The sequence below is a fragment of the Nannobrachium achirus genome (genome assembly GCF_963921795.1).
Source record: "Nannobrachium achirus genome assembly, chromosome: 10".
In the NCBI taxonomy this organism is placed as follows: domain Eukaryota; kingdom Metazoa; phylum Chordata; class Actinopteri; order Myctophiformes; family Myctophidae; genus Nannobrachium; species Nannobrachium achirus.
This window is the reverse complement of record NC_137819.1, coordinates 50,515,713-50,539,127: the sequence shown is the minus strand read 5'-3', so window position 1 is coordinate 50,539,127 and position 23,415 is coordinate 50,515,713. Positions and strand designations below refer to the sequence as shown.

The 23,415-nt window shown below is 41.7% G+C and overlaps 1 protein-coding gene across 1 annotated transcript in view; it reads left to right on the top strand.

The window, feature by feature from the left end:
* gabbr2 (gamma-aminobutyric acid (GABA) B receptor, 2) overlaps positions 1-23,415 on the top strand; it is a gene marked incomplete at both ends in the record, with an annotated part of 518,953 nt that overhangs the window by 381,237 nt on the left and 114,301 nt on the right. Inside the window, one exon of the mRNA XM_080734444.1 lies at positions 9,620-9,742. Within this exon, the coding sequence (XP_080590570.1) occupies positions 9,620-9,742 (123 nt within the window). The remainder of the gene's footprint in view (positions 1-9,619; positions 9,743-23,415) is intronic.

The window sequence follows — 23,415 nt, the reverse complement described above, 5'->3', positions numbered from 1 at the left end:
AGGCTAGGTTTTGGTGGTCGGACCAAAGGGTGTTCGACCTAAGGACATATTTTCACTTTTTCATGAGGTTTTTATTAAAAACAACTGGTTTAAGCACCGTTGGTCCGACCAGTTTAACATTCACCAGGTTTAGCATTCATCAGCGTCGGCAGGTTAGCATTCACCAGCGTCGGCAGGTTAGCATTTCACCAGTGTTAGTTTTACTGAGGTTAGGCTTAAATTTAGTTTTAGGTGTATCTCCGTCCCCCAGACTTTCGTCACCTCCGCGCAGCCAATCACAAGCTTCGGTCTGCCTTAACCCAGTTGCCTTTTTAATACTGAACGACCTGCAAAAAACACTCTCCCGCATGGACATACACACAAAGTACATACACACCATGTAGCCATCATTTCCTGGTTTGTGTAAAGTTTCAGGTTATGGAAAGTTCTGGGTAGTCATAAAGAGCCATTTGCTTCTCTCTCATCTTTGTAACTTCAAACTTCATTTTAACCATGATAGATTCATTAAAAACACACATTATTTTTTCTGGTGACTCATACTACCCTCCTAATACGTGAGCAGGCCGTGTTCTTTCGATAACCTTTTTCATTTATTTTTAATAATTATTTTTTGGTATTTCATTTTTTCCATTTTCCCAAATAATTATTAAAAATAAATGAAAAAAGTTATCGAAAAAACACGGTCTGCTCACGTATTAGGAGGGTAGTATGAGTCACCAGAAAAAATAATGGGTGTTTTTAACGAATCTATCATGGTTAAAATGAAGTTTGAAGTTACAATGGGTGTGTATGTGGAGAAGCCCTACCACTGCTCCCTGTTGAAAGTGGAATATCCCTTTAAGCCCTTTGCACACAGGCGCGTTTAAAACGAAAAAAAAATTTTTTTAAAAAGAAAACCAAGATTCTCTACGACCTCATGCACACCGGATCCGAATTAGCCGTGCGACGAGTGGCTGCGGCCGTGCGTTTTTTTCTCGGTCGAACCCAGTTCGATTCGTGTGTCTTGTCGCATGCGGTAAAAAACTCATCACTCCTTTTATGACTCCTTTTGGGATCCGCAGCGCCGATTCCGCACAGCATTGTTCCTGTGTGCAAAGACCTTTAGTTGTGACTTGGTACGACGTATGACTTGGTCCCCTGCGCCAATGTTGAGAACCATGTGTTACTGTATAGACTATTAGTTCTCACAGTGGGGTTCAGGGACCCCCAGGGATCCTTGTGGGGGTCCAGGGGGTCCCCAGCAAAATGTGTTATTACAGCGTCACAATAATTTTGTACGTTGACTATTAAAAATAGCAGATATACAGTACAAGCTACCTTGTACATCTGCTATTTTAGAAAATAGTAGAAAAAAATATCAGATTATTATATATATTTTTCTCGTAAATCTTCTCTTGTGGGGGTCCCTGGCAGAAAACCTTTTCAGATGGGGGGTCCACGGCCAAATAGATGGGTGTCTTTGGCATGAACACGTTTGAGAACCAAGACAATGCACTCACTCCAAATTGATTGAAAGCAGGTGCTCTCCTCTGTCTCCCCTCCATCCCTCCCCCCACTCCAACCTCATCCCCCCAGGCCTCCTGTCTCTAGCGCGTTAAACGGCGTGCCGTGCGGAGCGTAAATCACAGCGGCGCTTCGATAAAGGGTTCCGCTCGGCGAGGTGCGCCTCGCTCTCACTCCTTCACTTCCCTAAAGAGACGGGTGCCAAAGTCAGCACAGGGGGCCTGTCAGTCATCACACACACGCACGCACACACACACACACACACACACACACACACACACACACACACACACACACGTCTGAATTACTATACTTGTGAGGACATCATTGTTCTGTGATGGCACTTTTATGAATGCCACTTTTAATTTTATGTTTTGGGGCTTTTATGCCTTTATTGACAGGACAGTAGACTGACATGGGGGGAGAGATGGGGAGTGACACGCAGCAAAGGTTGTTGGGATCGGGACTCGAACCAGTGACACGCTGTCAGGCTACACTGAGCAGTGGTATGCGCCTGGACCGGTAGGCCAGCAGGGGCCCCAACATTTCCAATGTTTAACTCTAACCCTGAAGATGAAAATAGCAGGAAAAGGGAAAAACATGGACATTTGGCCCTCACAACAACAATATTAACGTACACACGCACACGCACGAACACACACACACACACACACACACACACACACACACACACACACACACACACACACACACACACACACACTGGTGTCTGGCTGCTACTCAGTCTGCCTGACATGGCCTCCCGTCTCGTCTGGAGGAATCACTCCAGAGGAGGGTGCCGAACCGAGACACGGTTCGATGCCCGCCGCCTCCAACTGCAGCGCATTCTAATACCCACTAATAATCAATGGTACAGTCTGGGACTGGGGCAGCACATTCTAATACCCACTAATAATCAATGGTACAGTCTGGGCCTGGAGGCAGCACATTCTAATACCCACTAATAATCAATGGTACAGTCTGGGACTGGGGCAGCACATTCTAATACCCACTAATAATCAATGGTACAGTCTGGGACTGGAGGCATCACATTCTAATACCCACTAATAATCAATGGTACAGTCTGGGACTGGGGAAGCACATTTTAATACCCACTAATAATCAATGGTACAGTCTGGGCCTGGAGGCGTCACATTCTAATACCTACAAGTAACCAATGGATGGTAAAGTCAGGTCCTCTGGCAGTGGTGGTAAAAGTACTCACGTATTTTCACATAAGTCTGGAATTCAAAATGTACTTGAGTAAAAGTATGAAAGCTGAGCTTGTAGATCAGCTATTTTCAAATAGCCTAGGTATCAAATAGGGCTAAATTGTTTAATTTATGTTTTATAATATTATAATGTAATATCTGCAAAGTAACTAGTAACTAAAGTTTCCAAATAATTGTAGTGGAGAAAAAGCACACTATTTAGATCCGAGGTGTAGTGGAGTAGAAGTAAACGTATTGGTAATTAGAAATGCTCAAGTAAAGTACAAATACCTCACCATTGTACTTAAAGAGGTGGTGCCATAGTTTTGTACTTTTTCTGTTTTTCATGTGTCTAGGAGGTTGAAAGTACTTCATTAGACCCCCTGGTGTGGTTTTTATGAGCAATTATGTATTCTCTTGGTATTTGTTTGTTTTCTCTTGGAGGCTGCCACCTTGTGGTCAAAAGTGTCAGTTAAAAAACACACATACTTATTACATCACAGAATCAACTCCTCCCCTAATTACCATTCACCCAACACTGTGGGGTGTGGCTAACTTCATCTGGGTCACCACCCACCATGACATCCATGCATACTTAATGAACTGGGGGTGTGGCCACGTAAAAACCCAATTTTAACTCTTTCTGTATACTTTTTTGGAAAGAATCTTCCTCCTAGTATAATCATAATACCTGATAATCATGTTTTTGGGGGGGGGGGGGGGGGGGGGAATCATGGCACCACCTCTTTAAGTACAGTAGGCCTACTGAAGTAAATGTACTACAGTACTTTACACCGCTGGCCTCGGGGCATCACATTCTAATAGCCACTAATAATCAATGCTACAGTCTGGGCCTCTGTCATCTAATACCCACTAAGTAGTATTTCTTGGAAATACTACTTAGTAGCCTCGTAAACCACCACTTCCAACTACTTAGTGGGCCAATGTCCAAAACGTGGAGTAGCCAGCTCATCATGGCCTTGATACAACTTGGCTAAACGCCCGAAGAGCGCATTTGTCTAAAGAATATAGAGAAATAAAACAAGGGAAACAAAGTCAGATGACAGGAAAGCACACATTGTCAAATGCACAGTATACGGTGGTAAAAAATAGATGAGGGAGTTGAGAGAAACAACCGGGAGTTCAGGGTTCTATTCCCAGGCCGAGTCAGAATCAGAACTTTATCCAATATCTGCAGATCCGGATTCGCAGATCCAGCCCGGATCAACAGGAAGTAGACATTTTCTATTGAATAAACTAACAAAAAAGGGGGTTTGTGATGTTCTATATTGGCAGAACCAGCTTTGTTTGTGATTGTTTACGGGCTTACAGACTTTGTGTGCTGTTTCACCGCACAGCAAATCGTTGTTGTCGGTGGAAACCTTGTACCGTAGGCTATGTCCAAAACCGTTCATTTTTTATTTATCATTTAAAAAATGAACTAAACTAGTGAAAACAGCCGATCTACAAGCACACAACGCCTCGCGGTGCGAGGCGTTGTGTGCTTGTAGATCTGCTGTTTTCACTAGGTTTGAAGCAGGGCTTTACTTTGCGAAAGAACATACACATTTGAAATTTGGAGATACAAGGTTTCCACAACGATATTTTGAATGAGACATTCCTAATCAATGGAGTCATTATTTTAGATTTCTCGCCCACCTTTGGAGTTACTGTACATCATGGCAAGTTATAACTACACAACCCAAACCCACTTTGAGAACCACTGCCTACCTGCCAAAACCAGTGTAAACCCAAAGTGTGTATCCATCCTAGGTAGTGAGTGTCCCAAATACCTGACATAATTATCTCAGTGTGTCAGCAGAGGTTTACTGTAATCACCATGCCTGCAGGCTGTGCTGCAGGCATGCACTATGCTGGCCACCTCTACTGCCAAGGTTGGGTTAGTTTAGAAGTTTTCATTAGTTTAGAATTTTTATTTACTTATTTCAATGTAGTTTTAATCCGTTTTTTTAAAGCAGGTTTACTAGTTAAGTTTTAGTTTTGTTTTTGATGTCCGCTTTTAGTTTTAATTTATTTGCAAGATTCAACAAAGTCAGAAACAATTAGTGAAAATAGCAGATCTACAAGCTCAGCAAAAATCTAAACACACACACACACACACACACACACACACACACACACACACACACACACACACACACAAACACAGTTTTTATTTTGTTATCGTTATTTCACAAAGCTTCGTTTCATTTATTTTTATTTTTAGGACACACAACCACAACCTGTTTACGTTGCTGCTTCCACAGCCAAGCAAGCGCTATACCTGTGTATCAAAGGCCCATTCCAGCAGGCAGAGTATGAAGCAACTTTCCATCTGTGTCAGCAGCCACAGCTGATAAACAGGCCCTGGTTCCTGTCAACATGTCAGTCCCTTGACGACACAAGATATGTCACATCATGACTATGTACTGTATACATGACTATATTTACACTCCGCTGCTGCTGCTGCACTGGCACTATCATTTTTTTGTATGAACTTGCATGTTTCTGTGACATCTGCTTCTAAAGTTTGACGTCTCTCACCTGCACAGGAGACACAGTGAGCCTATAACTGCAAAAATGTTTAGACACAGTGATCCTTTTTCTGCAAAATATTCATTCCCAGCTAAATGATGGATATTCGGTAACCAAATGGACCCTTATACAGTAGATCTTTAATTTTGAGAGTGTAAAATGAAACCAAATGGACTCTTATGTGCAGGTGCTCACAAAACATTCTGCCTCTAATATTTGACAGTTTGGCCAATGTTTAATTTGTCATTTTAGAGGTATTAAAAAGTCCTTAAATTGTCACTTTAGAAATGTGCAGATACCCCTCTATACAGTTAAACGTTATGTTGGTTTGTTTACTGTTGAATGAGAAAACAACATTGCACATAAACTTAATCATCTGTTCTCAACATGTCCCGACCCACATGTTGAGAACCACTGATGGAAACCAATAACCTTTCCACAATGTAAACAAGGTAGGTCCTATACAAGTGTGCGACACTTGAGCCATGCGAGAGACAAACAGGCGTCATTGCAACAATTGCTTTTACGCTCGACTAATTATCGACAGAAAAACGAGGCCATTAAATGAGTCATTCAGTGACCGTTCACACGTCCATGCGTCAGTAATTATATCTTCCTTTTTTTCCCCAATGTATTAATTCATTCACACAGTGCTAGAATAAATGATCATTCATTCTCCAGGCTTGTTGCTTTGGCCCTGTGGAGCCATCATCGTTGCTTGTATAATGTGTCATTTCCCTCAATCAAAGAGCAGCCCCGGCTGGCACCGCCGGCGCTGAAATGAGATCCTAATTGCACCATCATTTTGGAAAAGCGTAGAAAACATTGGATCCATCAATCAGATGGATATTCGTTGACAATGGAGGTATCATTTTTTCAGCCACCTCCCATGCATCATCTTATTATGCCCCACTGAAGGGCAGAAAAGGCTTGTATGTCCATTTTTTACATACTTCTTTTCTTTTTTTTCTTTTTGTAAATGAATGTCTTACTCCATCATACGAGAGCATCGCCCAAAAGTTGTGAAAATAGCCGATCTACAAGCTGACAGCTTGTAGATCGGCTATTTTCACTCTTTGATCGGGTGGAAACTTCAAATGTCCAAAACTGTTTTTTTTTCAGGATTCAAATTCAAAACTATCAAAAATAGCAGATCTACAAGAGGTTGAAAATCTGCTATTTTTGCTGCAGTATGATCAAGTAGGACGTGATTTTACGAATAAAACACAAAAAAGTGAGAATTTAGGCTTCTTCCCGACACCTTAACTACTGTATATATATAAATGTTTTTTTTTTTAAATAATAATAAAAAGATATATCATAAAAGTTTTCCAACGGACACAATATTTTAGTCCCTGTTGGAGAGAAACCTTGCATCTCCATATTTCTATCTTTTTTCCCCCCATAAAATAAATAAAAGAATGTCCTCTTTTACCCTTGGTTGTGTGACAGACTATAGTTTTGCACAGAGGCAGCGAAAATAAGCCAATCTACAAGCTCACACAACACAACAGGTAGATCTGGCTATAACATTTCTCATGACCCCAAACGGGGATGACAAATATTAACAAGAGCTTCTGACTGAATAATAACTAACATAGGAACACAGGTTATCTTTCCTGAGAAATAAGTGTTTAATATGAGCATACAAGGTTTCTACAGGGCAGACAGTGAGGGTCTCATTATTCGTTAGCTGTGCCGGACAGAGGCTGCAGCTCAAGGTTGATCATAGATCAGCACTCATTCTGATGTTGTTTGGAAACTATACCGTCTCTGCCTCTGTGTTTCGGTCTCTCTCGGTCTCTGTCTCTCTCTCTCTGGCCACGTTTACGATGAGGTAACGGTAACGATCAACGCCAAAGTGCCATTGCATTCTCACTTGTTATTCTTCGTTTACATGGGAGACACAAGGTGGTGGTGTGACTTAATTGCTGCCAGATAGACCAGTCTCACATATGTAGAAGTTGTAGAAACAGTTACCGTTCTACTTCCTAATATCACAGCTGTTTGTTTACACCGATGCAGTAGAGCCATGATGACGTGGGGTTTCACTTTGTTGAGGTTTCCCCCAAAACGCTCTAGAGACCTCTGACTCCCTATATGTGTCTGTGACTATGTCTGTCTCTGTGTCTCTCTGGCTGTCTGTCTGTCTGTCTGTCTGTCTGTCTGTCTGTCTGTCTGTCTCTCTGTCTCTCTCTCTCTCTCTCTCTCTCTCTCTCTCTCTCTCTCTCTCTCTCTCTCTCTCTCTGTGTGTACGCACAGTGATATCCCCCACCCCACTTGCCTCAATTTGCCCGGTGCCAAAGCCATCAAAAGAACAGCAGATCAAAATAACACAATCCCCTCATGAATTTCACGGCGAGGCCAGCCGCCGCTCCCTCGGCCGGTTGCCTGGGAGAGAGAGAGAGAGAGAGAGGGGGGGGGGGAGAGAGAGAGAGGGAGGGAGGGAGGGAGGGAGAGCCACCCCATCATCTGTGCCATGCGATATGGTGGATATGGTGGAAATCGCATGTCCAAAAACTGTAACATTTAGGATTCAAATTCAAAAGCGTCAAAAGTAGCAGGTCTGCAAGCTTGAGTGTGTGAATCTGCTGCGTTTTGCTGCTTTTGTGTGTGACGCTGTTGTATGACCAGTTTCCGTGAATTGACGGAAACAAATACCCAAAAGTGTAAAACATGGAGATAAGAGGTTTCTGCCCTGACAGCAGCGACGATATATCGTCGTTGTCGGGTGGAAACCTTGTATTTCCAAAACCGTTCATTTTGTATTTATCATTTTAAAAATGATTTCGTGAAAATATGACGATCTAGAAGCTTGTAGATCGGCTATTTTCACTAGTCTTGTGCGACAGTCTTGTATGATGAAGTTGGGCTTTACTTTACGAAAAAACATACAAATTTGAAATGTGGAGATACGAGGTTTCTGCCTGATGGTGACGATATGTGTCCCAGCGCGGCTGATGGCTAGTCATTGCATTCTTTTCTCATTTTCATTTCATTTGAAAGCTGGGGATCATATAGCTACAAAATGATATATTGGTTGTGGAGATTGACCCAACAGTTTTGAAGATATGGCTTATAGAATGATGCCATGCTGAAATACTACTTTTGAGATATTCAAGTTCTAAATAAATGTCTAACCTGCAAATGACCTGACTCTCTCACATTAATTAAAAAAAGTCTTACTTACATGCAGAGTTAAGCTCTGGCGTTTAAGTGAAATGTAGCCTAGATATTTTGAGATGCATTTGTGGCTTTTTTCATTAAAAAAAAAAAAAAAGTCATAAGCAGTATAGTGAAAAACCCTGCCTTCCGAAATGACTGCCCCTCAGTCACGCTGAGTCACATATAGTATACTACTCCAAACAGCTGTGGCTCCGCCCCCTGTTCGCTGACCTTTCCCTTGATGTGCGCGGCCGGACGGACTGACGGTCAAACGCTGATATAAATAAAGATCACACACTGTGGTCCAGAGGGCTTTCATCCCCTCGAAAGTTCACCGTAGAAAAGAGACATTAGTGATTAGTGATTGACAGCGATTGGTGTGTGTGTGTGTGTGTGTGTGTGTGTGTGTGTGTGTGTGTGTGTGTGTGTGTGTGTGTGTGTGTGTGTGTGTGTGTGTGTGTGTGTGTGTGTGTGTGTGTGTGTGTGTGTGTGTGTGTGTGTGTGTGTGTGTGTGTGTGTGTGTGTGTGGTGCGCTTCTTCCGCAACGGAAGGGAGACACCGTTATATTATTGACACATGTTGGCTTTTTGCCTTGTACTAATAAAGACTGTTCCTCCTTTTACAGTGCCTAGATCTCCTTTTTAGATTTTCATTCTTTATTTTGTATTTGTGTCTTTTTTTTTGGCCAAGGACCCCTTTACTCAGAGAGAGATGAAGCAGGGAGGGACTCCCCACTATACATAATTTGTATAAAATGGTGTTGCATATTAAACTTTTGAATAGATTTCATTTTATAGATAGCTTCATAGACTTGTTTGACGGCACTATTGTCAGTGTTGGGTAAACTAATGTTATCTTATCTATTCATATTTTGGATCCATGTTAATGTGTATTTTCGGACATCACTTAAACTCTGTAGTACCTTTTCTTTTGAAGTTTAAAAAACGAAACAAAAAACTAAACACAAGAAGTTAAAATAATGGAGATAAGAGGTATCTGCACAGCAACAATAATATAATACACTACTAGCTCCAGAACAGAAACACTACCAGGCCCGTGTCTCTCCCTACGTTCTCCTGAGTCCGTTCTGTAGCTTGGCTGATAATCTGCCACATCAAAAAGCTTGCCACCACCACCATTCCCTTTTCCCTTCCTGCAACACGTCCTGTTCTTCTCATCCATTTAATGTCTGCCGTCCTCCACAGATCATCAAGGACCAGAAGCTGCTGATCATCGTGGGGGGCATGCTGCTCATAGACGTGTGCATCCTCATTTGCTGGCAGATCGTGGACCCCCTCAAGAGGACCGTAGAGGAGTACAGCCTGGAGGTCAGTGTGTGTTACTGCAGAGTGTGTGTGTTCTTTTATGTTCTGGGTTGGTTGGTTGTTGTTGTTATTGTTATTGTTGTTGTTGATGTCGCTGCTTTTTCGATGTGGGAAATCCATCGCCTGATGTGATCAGAGAAGTGGGATCTTGGCAGTGCCTCATACACTCCAACAACGCAGATCTCTTCCTTGTCTGTTCCCGTGTTAATGCTTTTGAGAGCAGTGCGGTTGATGATGTTGATGTTGAAAGCGTACACAGATGCTATTGTAATCCTGAAGGATACTTGCTTAACTTAAGACTTTCAGACGTATTGGAAATGAGCGTTGATCTCTTTGTTGATCAAAACATTCCCTCCATTTCAGTCTACGCATCGTAACTGGTATAACCTCCTCAAAGGTCATACCATATCCCCGGACCGAATTACAATGCCCCAAATATTCCCATTATTGTTGCAGACCTCACAGAACAGCTCGGCTAAAACCGTGTTATAAGTATAACTGGTCTAAAAGTGAGAGTCAAATATGTCACTTCAACGCTTAAACGACAGCTAAAAAAACATTCACTTTTAGACGGACTTCTAATAGCCGACTATGGCTCATTGGATAGATGCTACTGTTGACAGCGTAAACAGATGATATATTGACAGTGTAAACAGATGTTATGGTTGAAAGTGTATACAGATGCTATGGTTGAAAGTGTATACAGACACTATGGTTGAAAGTGTATACAGATGCTATGGTTGAAATACAGATGCTATGCTTGAAATACAGATGCTATGGTTGAAATACAGATGGTTGAAATACAGATGCTATGGTTGAAAGTGTATACAGACGCTATGGTTGAGAGTGAGTACAGATGCTATGTTTGAAAGTGTAAACAGATGCTATGTTTGAAAGTGTAAACAGATGCTATGTTTGAAAGTGTAAACAGATGCTATGGTTGAAAGTGTAAACAGATGCTATGGTTGAAAGTGTAAACAGATGCTATGGTTGAAAGTGTAAACAGATGCTATGGTTGAACGTGTAAACAGATGCTATAGTTGAAAGTGTAAACAGATGCTATGGTTGAAAGTGTAAACAGATGCTATGGTTGAAAGTGCGTACAGATGCTATGGTTGAAAGTGTATACAGATGCTATGGTTGAAAGTGTAAACAGATGCTATGGTTGAAAGTGTATACAGATGCTATGGTTGAAAGTGTAAACAGATGCTATGGTTGAAAGTGTATACAGATGCTATGGTTGAAAGTGTAAACAGATGCTATGGTTACTGTCGAGTGCGAAACCTCCTCCCTATCTAGAGTTTAGTTGTTGTTTTTTGCTCCATAAATTATTAGATGAGACATCTGAGAATGTCAAAGGGCCTGCCAGCGACACTAGGAAACGCCTGTTAACTGTTGGGAGATGGAGTGTGTGAACCCAAAATGTCCGCCCTATAGCTTGGGGCGAGTTCAATAGAACCAGCGTTGTTGTAACCTTTTAGTTTTCTGTGGCTTGTTATGTTTTAGGGGTCAGGATGTTGACCCATATATTGCTGCCTCGTTGGGTTGCTTTCCATAGCAGCCTGGCTGCCAACTTGTGATGTGAGGCGTTGGCATTAAATAAGGCCTGTTTGTAGACATGCACTTGGCATGGCTTTCCCCCCTAGCCGGCTGGCTGGCGGGGGTAGAGCGAGGCAGGCGGTACACAGAGGAGCCGCGGACGTTGCTTTGATAGCATTGGTTCAAGTGTAGAACTCTGATGGTGTGTGCCAAGATTTGGCTGCAGATGCCAGATGCAAGAAACAGATGCAACTCTGTCTGGAATGCTTGGCTTGGTTGGTTGCTTGCTTGGTTGGTTATTAGCTGTGTGTGTGTGTGTGTGTGTGTGTGTGTGTGTGTGTGTGTGTGTGTGTGTGTGTGTGTGTGTGTGTGTGTGTGTGTGTGTGTGTGTGTGTGTGTGTGTGTGTGTGTGTGTGCAGTCATTGAAAACCAACCTGTTCTAAATGCAACCTTACTGCACATTTAAAGAGGCGTGCCATAGTTTTGTACTTTTTCTGGTTTTCATGTGTCTAGGAGGTTGACAGTACTTCATTAGACCCCCTGGTGTGGTTGTTATGAGCAATTATTACCCGGCTTGTTTGGATGCTTGATTCTGATTGGTCGAGCTCTGAAATCAGCGGTGAATTATAGGCGTATAATGACCGCTCCGCTCTATAATTCACCGCTGCCTAATCAAGGGCTCAGAGCAGCTGCTGTATTCAGGCTGCACTGCGTGGATTTAGTGCTGTATCCAACATGTCTGCCATATAAACAAACACACAGCGTCATTTACAACCAAACGTTGCTCTGAAGAATGTTTTAAAAAACATTTGAGGCGAGAAATAGACGACGCAGTAACAGAAAATGGATTCTATTTGATCAGCACTTCCTTGTTTTCCAAGGCGACCGTGTTGCGCTTGGGGGACGCACTTTCAGCCGTCTGTAAACAAGGAAATACTTTGTTTTTTTGTTTTAGTTTTGTGTCAAATTATTAATTTTATTTAGTAGCCGGGTAATAAGCGGGATAATGAATGCCAACTTAGGACAAAAAGGCCGTTTCTCAACCACAACCTGCAATTAACGCACCACACCCCAATTACTGGCACTGAATGCCATGTTTGAACTAACCGTAGACCAATGGAGCTGGGTGACCCCCCCCAGGGAAACATCTCCAGACATCTCCCCAGACACCTCCCCATGCAGCAGCTCTCCTGAGCACCACCCGTCTCCCCATAGACTAGCCCCCCACATCTTTAAATACCAGCTGTATACCGTCACTGACCTCATCCCCCGAGCTCGGGGTGTCGGGAGGTCAAGTTGTCTGTGATGAAAGGCAGGGGCAAAAACCTCTTATCTCATTCTCTATATTCTTTCATGTTTTTAAAAAAATGTAATGTCCCTACTTGATCATACTTCGGCGTCGCACTAAATCATGAAAAGTAGCAGATCTAAAAACTCAAATCATGTGTCGAAGTGACGCGTTTCGAGCTTGCAGATCTCGTATTCTTCATGCTTTTGAATTTGAATCCTGAAAAGTAACAGTTTTGGGCATATGAGGTTTCCACTCGACAGAGACGATGGGGTGATGCTCTCTCTCTCTCTCTCTCTCTCTCTCTCTCTCTATCTCTCTCTCTCTCTCTCTCTCTCTCTCTCTCTCTCTCTCTCTCACACACACTTCTGAAGGCTTTCTTTTGATGCACATTATTGACCCACGCAAGGCAAGGTAGCCGTCTGTAGCCTGGGCTTTTTCTTCTTCTTTTTTTCCCCCCGTTTGTTTGTTCGCTTTGCTATGGTTGCCAAGGTCCTGCGGGGGATGGAAGGATGGAAGGATGGCTGACATTCTTCTGCAACCCCGTCTTGACTTTTGGGTGACTTCAATTAAGGGAAGATGTCTGCGAAGTGATAAGCAGAGACGCTTAGGCGCAGGCGGCGACCGACCGGTGATCTCGGCTTATAAAGCCCTGATTGATGTTTCATTGCCGATGTGTCGCACGTCCGAAAATAGCCGTACGCGACACGTCGGAAGGTTTGTATGTCTGCTAATTTCGAGTGACGGAGCATAAATTAGGCAGGAGATATACCTGGCTTATGCTTCGTTGTGCATTGTGGCTCGCTCACACCAACGCGTTGTAAGCTTGTAGATCTGCAGTTTTGGCAAAGAGAATTGGTTGGAAAAAAAAGCAGTCCCAAGTACAGAGACAACTCGGGTCCAGTTTACGAAGTCTAGAGGGTATAAGTGGTTGACAACCTGTATTAGTATACTGTATTGTCTCTATCGGATGTCCAAAACTGATACTTTTCAGTATTCAAAAAAAAAATTCAGGATTCAAATAAAAAAATTGCAAAAGTAACAGATCTGCAAGCTCAAAACGTGTTGCTTAATAGCGTCGCCTTTCGAGCTTGCTGCTTTTGATGTTTTTGTGACAATGTAGTATTTTGCTGTAGTCATTGATTGATTCCCCAAAAATAAGGAGCAAAATGTGTCCCTCATCAATTCAATAAGGGACACGTGTTTTGGTATTATTTCCTAGGACGGTTGGCATCCACAGTTGTCCTCCTTTAGGCATGATCTGAAGGTGTACTTTCATACAATACAAAACTGTAGACAAAAAAAAAGCCCACATGTCCTTTATAATGATATCCTGGTGTGTGTAGTACTGTATATTTTAAGCCTTGACTAATGCGTGTAGCACAGCCGTTGCTTAATAACATATTTTCTCATGTTATGTTGTCTGCATGTGCAGTCAGGTCCATGCGGAACCGTTCACACACGGTAAGCTCCGAGCCGGGGGGAGCACCGTGAATGTATTAGCATTAGCCGCTCAGCACATGAGCCCAGTCTACCCAAAACCCCAAGGGGTCCCAGCCCGGATCTGCATGCCTGGGCTCGGCCACAGAATTCACCATGCAATGTTTGCCCCACCCTCCCCAAGCAAGTACCAGTAGCAGACTCCCCTCCCAACTCATGGGAATTGTCTGGAGGACAGCTAGCCTGGAGCCTGGCACTGCACTGGGCCTCTGGGCCTCAGGGCCTGTGGGCCTGTGGGCCTGTGGGGTGGAATGATCCACAAGACAGGAAAAGCCCAGTGACGTAGGAGAGAAGTGGGGGGGATTATCACAAGGAAATAAATGAAGTGATACGTTGAGATCCATGTTGATGGGATTCCCAAGCCAACTTTGGCTCAGGAGGAAGATTAGAGTGGCCCTCTTGGGAATGGGAAGGTTTCCGCGTCTCGATCCTTGTCAGTGTCCTTGAGTAATGACACTGAGGAGCCCCTATATCCAATTTTATTTTTTCCCCTGTTTCTATGGTTTCTTGGGCTGGATATGGCAGCCTGGAACGGTTGTTCAAGGGCAGCTAAACTTGGCATGTTAGTAAACGTGCCACAAGTAATGAATTGCACCTGTGCAGCTGACCTGCAGAACCTGGGAATATACCATTTTGTCAAGATGGGGAGAATATAAGTGTGGAGAATATTATTATAATACCTTGTTAAAGTGACAATTTTGCACTTTATTTTACTGTATTTAACAACATAATAACCAGCACAGATAGACAAAGAGACATTCATGGATTTATATTAAAGGTAACTTTTATTTTCCTGGCATACCCAATTGACGCCCCTGCACTTACTTACTTACTCCAGGAATGCAGAAGTGCCGTTCTCAAACCCAAGACCTAGAGTCCTTTAGAAAAGTTCTCTTCAGCCGACTCAGCGATATTTTTCCACGGAAAAAGTTACAGTGGTAGAAACTTAGCTACCCAAGATTAGCATATTTAGAGCGTAGATTTGAGCGTACGTTTAGCATAAACAATAAATCACCTCAAGTTTCACACTCTTCACAAAGCTATAAACCATACTAATGATTCCCCACCCTTAACTTGAAACCCCAACGAATGTTACACACGCAAGCATATTCACAATCCAACCAAGAACTCTCCCAATAGTAAGTAAGGCAAAGGATGGAGGTCACACCCATCGCCCTTGAAAACGAAGTATTTATGAACTTTTAAATTACAAGGTCTGTGGAACAGAGTTTCTCCCCACCACAGTTCCTCTTACTAATGATATACAGTGTGCACAGACTTAATCAGAAGCAAGGGAGATGTGTGTGTGTGTGTGGGGGGGGGGGGGGGGGGGGGAGAGAGAGAGAGAGAGAGAGAGAGAGAGAGAGAGAGAGAGAGAGAGAGAGAGAGAGAGTTTAAAGGAGTCTGCAGGAGATGGAGGTGGCCTTTTGCTCACGCACCAATTGATTTACTGTGGTTATATCACCCAAAAGAATATGAGAAACAACTGTTTAAGATGGCGCTTTAATAACCTTATGTTAAGTAGGGAAGGATCTTGTACATTTATTATAACAGTGACGATGGGTGAATTCGGGGGGAATTTTAATGAAGGCTTAATCTCCGTCTCCGTTGTGACATTGTAGTGATTTTGGGTGGGGGCAAAGACATCCATTATACTATATCGCCGTTGTCGGGTGAAAACCTTGTATGTCCAAAACCGTCCTTTATTTGTTGTTATTTTTAAAACGATCTAAAAATAGTGAAAATAGTGTTTGTAGATCTGCTGTTTTCACTACTTTTGTGCCACACTTTTGTATGATGAAGTATGGCTTTCATTTAGCAAGAAACATACAAATTTGAAACTTGGAGTTCGAGGTTTCTGCCCGACAGTGAAGATATGTAAGCCATGGCTTAGCCTGCAGCAACATCATCACATTCCAGATACCGGGTTACAGCAATGACACTAACTCTAGGCCTATACTTTGTTATAGAAAATGCTCCACAACAACACAAGTACACACAACAAAACAGAGGTTCCACAACTTCCACTTCTCCAGTGAACTTTAGTTAACAGATACAGTGCTGATTATTGGTGGTGGTGGTGGAAATGCTATAGAGCAGTGATATTCAACTTGTACAGGTTCAGGTTGACCATTTTGAATGTTCAGCAATAAAACATTTTCAACATGGAGCTGGGTAGCTTGGCAACATACAAGAGCTCAAACAGATGAGTTCTGAGTACAGTTCATCCATTCATTTGAAACCATTTCTGGGTCTTGAGTAGCCTCGATCGTGAACCAGCCTCTCCTGGAATTCTACAATTGCATTTGCTTTTAAAGCAAATGAATATGTAGTCTTGTGTGGATCTTGTCCATTTACCCCAAATAAATAATTCACCTTGATTGTGTCCATCTTCCATCTTCTCCATCATCATTCACTTGAACTTCGAGTACAATAATATTATGTTTGAAGTGAATGATGGAGTCGGGTCCTCAAAACAAAGCAAAAACCCTTCATTCATACGAACAGGTAAATACTTCACCTTGCCAGCCTACCTCAAATACTTATCCTGCAAGAAAGTTATTGAATCTTGAATCTTGAGGTTAAAGGAGTAGTTCACCCCCAAAATGACTTATTTTCTATTGATTACTCACCCCAGGGAACTTGATTTCAATCATATATTTTTGTTTATTGTCAGATTCCTAATTCAATAATTTGAGGAAACTCGTCATTGATTCCCATTCCCTCATTAAGGCCCATTGATTCCGGATGGAGACCCCATCTGGAGCCAGGGATACATTTATTATAATCAAATTATTGGCTTAGGAATGCGACAAAAACACAAATATTATTGAACTCAAGTTTCCAATCCATGGGGTGAGTAATCGATAGAAAAGGGGTGAAATACTCCTTTAAAAAAGATGTCTGAGAAATTAACTGTGGATGGACTAACACACAGACTGACAGGGGTGAAGAATACAAGATTGTCCGCCCCAGCCTGTCGGAGATAACAAGCCGTTCAGGAAGACAAACTTTTATTAGATTTTTTGTTGGTAGGCCTATGCTGATATTTTATCAGGTCCTCAGCATCAGAGATTTGTTTATTAATAGACTCGTTTTCAGAGATATCAGGATGTACAATCAATTGAGGGAAATCAGAAGCCACGCCGCTATCTAAATTATGCCCTGCAGTCACCTGAGACAAATGGGCTGTTTATAAGGATGCCATCTGGCCTGACATATCGGCGGATTAAGCTAACACCAGGTCTGGATAAGATAATGGGAAGCTGTCTGAACCTTCCCTAAAGAAAAAAAACAAAAACGGGACAGCGCTACACACGTCCCAGACTCTGCTCCCTTCCGGCACCCAAACTGTGGAACAAGAACAAAGTAACTCCATGTTGTAGTTAGAACTGCAGACTCACTCCCAATCTTCCGCCATAATCTGAAGACTCACCTCCTCAGACTCCACCTTAGCCCGTAGCACTTCCCCTATAGCCTTGATGACAATGCAGTCTTATGCAAAGGTTAAAATGTGATTTGATGGCATGTTATTTAGACAGATGCCAGGTGCCAGGTTCATTTGTTGACCTGGCATCCTATCCTATAGTACAGTATAACTCCAATGTACAGATTAAAAAAAGATATATATTGTATATCAGGGGTCTTCAACGTTTTCAGGCCAAGGACCCCTTAGTTGAGAGAGAGATGAAGCAGGAACCCCCACAACCCATAGATACCAAATGGTTTCATCTTTTGACGGCACAACCATTAGTGTATTTTGGATTCATGTCAATGTGTTTTCAGATATTTAACCACTTAATAGAATTGACCTTTCACTCTGTACTTAGTCTGCTCTTTTTCCCCTCTACACCAAACCTCTTTGCCAAAAATAGCCGATTTACAAGCTCACAGCGCCTCGCAGCGCGGGGAGTTGTGAGCTTGTAGATCTGCTATTTTTGGCTAAAGTTCTCAGAATATGGACGCTAGGGTTCAAGTGTTTTAAATAAAAAAGGAGAAAAAAAGTTTCTATCAAACAAAGATTTGGAGGACCCCCTGTAGTATCTCTGAGGACCCCCTAGGGGTCCCGAACTCCCTGCTGAAGACCCTTGCTGTATATATATATATATATTACTGTTTAGACTGATGCTAGCTTCTTGGTGTACCTTGGCTGTGACTGTAGATTACTGAGGCACTACACTGTCTCTCTCTATGCATTTGATGTATGTGTTTACCTCGCTTTATGTATGTCGCTCTGGATAAAAAGCGTCTACTAAATGCCTTAATTGTAATAATGGCATCTTGATATATCTTACGAACTCAGTGTTATGTTTGCCGGGGAACCATAAAACATCTAGTCCATGTCTGACATCTGAAGTTTCCATTATGTCGAAATAAGAATCTGCTGATAGGCTAGAAGACCTTTATGTGGCAACACATTTGTTAGGAGTACAAGAATATAATAAGGTCAAGAATACAATACATCTTCTGTACTGTAGGTCAGTGTACAAACTAAATCAGCAGACTGGGATTCAGGAGCTATTCTGTGCAACATGGCATAAAAACGGGGAGCGCCTCAATATTTGATGTGTATACTGCACGCCCACACAAGCTCAGTGGCCTTTTGGTCAGAGTGTCTGCCCTGAGACTGGGAGGTCACGGTTCGATCCCCGGCTGGGTCATACCAATATGGGACGCAAATCCTCCCTGCTTGGCACTGGATTGGGGGTTAAGTCTCTGTGACTTACTAGCATCAATGAGGGGGTGTACAGTACTTGTACTTCATGGCTGGGGGATGTAGGTTCATAGGTTTAGGATTTGTATTGCGCCCCCCCATCCAGTTATTACACTGGCCTGGGGTCCAAAAGAGATAGAGAGAAAAGAGACAAGAGAAAAAACACGGGGACAAGACAAAGAACACTAGACTAGTCTAACAGGGGCACATCAAGCCCTGCCAAAATACATTTTTGTCGACAAAATCACTAAAATCTTATGATATTTAGTCGACTAAAGCTAGACTAAACCTAAGTACTATTAAGTTCCCTTATATTTCTTTAATAAAACCCCTTAAAACGTATTGTTTCATTCAGTGAATCTTCTTTTGTTTGGAAAGCGCGTCTGACAATAGGCCCACCTCACCGCCTCTCAGCAACTTGTTAATTTAGTTCTCCTGCAGTCACCAAAACTAGGAGATAGGCTCCTGCTTAGCTCATGGCTCTTCTTTCTTACAGTAAGGACATCCACAATGTTTGATTATAAAACCTAAAAAAAAATTGTTGGGGAATATTGTCGGGGAGGCATTTCTGCTAGAACATACTGGAACGAACCTAATGGCACCATGGCACAAAGACTCACATGAAACTATGAGGGGCCAAATAGGCCAAAAATTGTGAAACACTTTTACACACACTAATGAGACAGTCTTATACGTACTACTGAAATGCTTTTACATTCAATATTGAGACACTTTGACACATGCTGTTGAGACACTCTTACATATACTAATGAAATGTTATACGCTCAATATTGAAACACTCTTACACTCACTACTGAAACACACGTACGTACGTACGTACGTACGTACATACATACTTACTTTGTAAATCTATGCACGTTCATATATGAAACCGTATACATACTCAAGTGAACACTTCCGCATGCATATGAGAAAAACATACACATACATATATACTTCTGTGCCATATACACATACATACAAAATTCTTGCACGCATACAAGTTAAACATTTATACATATATATCTGAAACACTCACACATTCACCCATGAAAACGCTGCATATATATTGCTGAACACTTGTACATTTACTACAGAATTTCTTGTATTTCACATGTGTTCATACGAGTAGCTTCAGTAGTATGTATGCATAAATTCAATATTATGTACACAAATAATCTCAATATAATGTATGAAAGAATTCCTCATGTATTCATAAAATACATTTCAGTCATATATATAAGTCATTTCAATAGTATATATAAATTATTTTAATAGCATGTATATATATCATTTAACTATTATGTATAAATAATCTCACATATAATCATACAACTTTTCACTAGCACATATGCAAGAATTTTCACTAGTATATATACATTATTTTAATAGCATGTATATATATATCATTTAACTATTATGTATAAATAATCTCACATATAATCATACGACTTTTTACTAGCACATATGCAAGAATTCTCACTATCACAGGAAGGCAATTTCATCCTCACAGGAAGGTGACCAAAGTCATGTGACTTTCCTGGCTGCAGACTATGGCTGCAGACCACAGCTCCATCAGATGTAAACAACAGTTGCTACAGACATGGAGGTAGGTGAGGGCAAATCTATTATTATTGCGACCGTCAGGTCGCAGTTACTACCAAAACCTCCACCGGCTGTCTGTCAGTCAGTCTGTCAGTCAGTCTGTCTGTCTGTCCATTATGTCACACTTTTCCCCAACTCATATCTCCGCCACCGTTGCCCCAATCCATGCCAAACTTTGCACACACACTCCTTGCCTGCCAATCCACAACCTCCACCCCACTCCAAGGACCCCCGGAGCTCCAGGGACCCCCAGGGACCCCCTTCCGACGGCATTTTATGTGTGCTGCAGTGGAGGGGGTCAACCACTAGGGCGACCACTTTTGCATCCATTCTGGAGCACCAGGAGTCGGTGGTCCCCGGGAATCCCCCGTGAACAGCCCCGTTGGGGTGGTCATTTGGTATTTTTTGCACTTTTTGGTGGCGTGGAAGGGGGTCCCTGGGGGTCCCTGGAGCTCCGGGGGTCCTTATAGTGGGGTGGAGGTTGTGGATTGGCAGGCAAGGAGTATGTGTGCAAAGTTTGGCATGGATTGGGGCAACGGTGGCGGAGATATTTGTTGGGGAAAAGTGTGACATGACGGACAGACTGACTGACAGACTGACTGACTGACAGACAGCCGGACAGACAGGAGGTTTTGGTAGTAACTGCGACCTGACGGTCGCAATAATAATAGATTTGCCCTCACCTACCTCCATGTCTGTAGCAACTGTTGTTTACATCTGATGGAGCTGTGGTCTGCAGCCATAGTCTGCAGCCAGGAAAGTCACATGACTGGTCACCTTCCTGTGAGGATGAAATTGCCTTCCTGTGATAGTGAGAATTCTTGCATGTGCTAGTGAAAAGTCGTATGATTATATGTGAGATTATTTATACATAATAGTTAAATGATATATATACATGCTATTAAAATAATGTATATATACTAGTGAAAATTCTTGCATATGTGCTAGTGAAAAGTTGTATGATTATATGTGAGATTATTTATACATAATAGTTAAATGATATATATACATGCTATTAAAATAATTTATATATACTATTGAAATATATATATATGACTGAAATGTATTTTATGAATACATGTGGAACTCTTTCATACATTATATTGAAATTATTTGTGTACATAATATTGAATTTATGCATACATACTACTGAAGCTACTCGTATGAACACATGTGAAATACAAGAAATTCAGTAGTAAATGTACAAGTGTTCAGCAATATATATGCAGCGTTTTCATGGGTGAATGTGAGTGTTTCAGATATATATGTATAAATGTTTAACTTGTATGCATGCAAGAATTTTGTATGTATGTGTATATGGCACAGAAGTATATATGTATGTGTATGTTTTTTCTCATATGCATGCGGAAGTGTTCACTTGAGTATGTATACGGTTTCATATATGAACGCGCATAGATTTACAAAGTATGTATGTATGTACGAGTGTTTCAGTAGTGAGTGTAAGAGTGTTTCAATATTGAGCGTATAACATTTCATTAGTATATGTAAGAGTGTCTCAACAGCATGTGTCAAAGTGTCTCAATATTGAATGTAAAAGCATTTCAGTAGTACGTATAAGACTGTCTCATTAGTGTGTGTAAAAGTGTTTCACAATTTTTGGCCTATTTGGCCCCTCATATGAAACGACTATCACAGTGTATTAATTATACAATGAGATTATAATTAAAAGCTACTGGACCCTCATGTAAACTGTCTACTTCTAAACTAACAAAGATGCCTAGCTGGAGACGTGGTGAAAGAGAGTGCACTTGTTATGTCACTGTGAGAGAAGACAGAATACATGTGGGATGATGAGGTTATTGTATTCTTGAATAATAAGTTGAACTTACTGCTGATTAAAAAAGCAGCACTTTGTCTCCCGGGAGCGCTCTCCCAAAGGACGTCAGAATGACTAATCATAATGATCTTTGCATGGTTACAATAGTAGGCATATCTCTATGTCTGAGACACTGGAATATAGCTCTGCTCCTTTCTATTTGCAAAGAATTGGATGGAAATGGGGAAAATATGTTTTGGTATCATAGCATAGGCGACTGTAAAGCAGTGGTTTTCAACCAGTTTCATATCAAGGTTAATTATTTACTATGCATTTCAGTCACAGACCACAATTTGATGAGATTTTGCCTCTCAGACCCAAAACGTAGAATATTTACTTGAATATCGTTGGATATGATGTTGACCATAATTCCATAATGCCATAGGAGAGATAAACAGGCAAATGTTGATAAAAATAACAATTCTTCTATTCTCTAATAGTGTGGACTTCTTGTAAATTAAGTAATGCAGGTGTTTTAACACTAATTTAACTCTTGAGGGTGCAAAATGAAACTAAATGGACCCGTACAGGTCCATTTGGTTTCATTTTACGCTCTCAAGAGTTACTTATCTATAATAAGGGTCCATTTGGTTACCAACTCTCGATCATTTAGCTGGGGACCACCTGGAACCCCCTCAAGGACCACTGGTGGTCCCCGGGCCACTGATTTGAGAACTGCTGTTGTTAAAGCAGTTTGTCCATGTTGTTAGCTGAATCTAGTCCAGGGGTCAGCAACCTTTTTGAAATGAAGTGCCATGTTTTTATTTTCTAGATAGTCAGTGTGCCATGTCAACATACATTGTGATGGCACGCCACCAAACATTCTGACATATTTTGATTGGCAGGACATTGTTATACCAATCATCAGACTCCCGACTCCCTCCCCTAGTCACTTCAAAGTACTTCAAAGTTTTAATGAATGTAGAATGATGTGCAGGATGTAATTTGCTGTAAATTGGGTGACTTCATTTAATTGAGCATGTTTAAAAAAAAAAAAAGATTTGATTTTAAAATGAAAATCCCCTCTCTCACACTTCTGCCAGTGTGCCAGTGATCACCCTCCCCTGTGGCAACATCCGCGTCTAAGGTTGCCTACCCCTGATCTAGTCTATTGTACTTTGTGCTGTGCCGCTGTGCGACGGTGTATAAAATAGGGCTAAGTGTGTAATCAGACTAATCGATTTTAATTGATT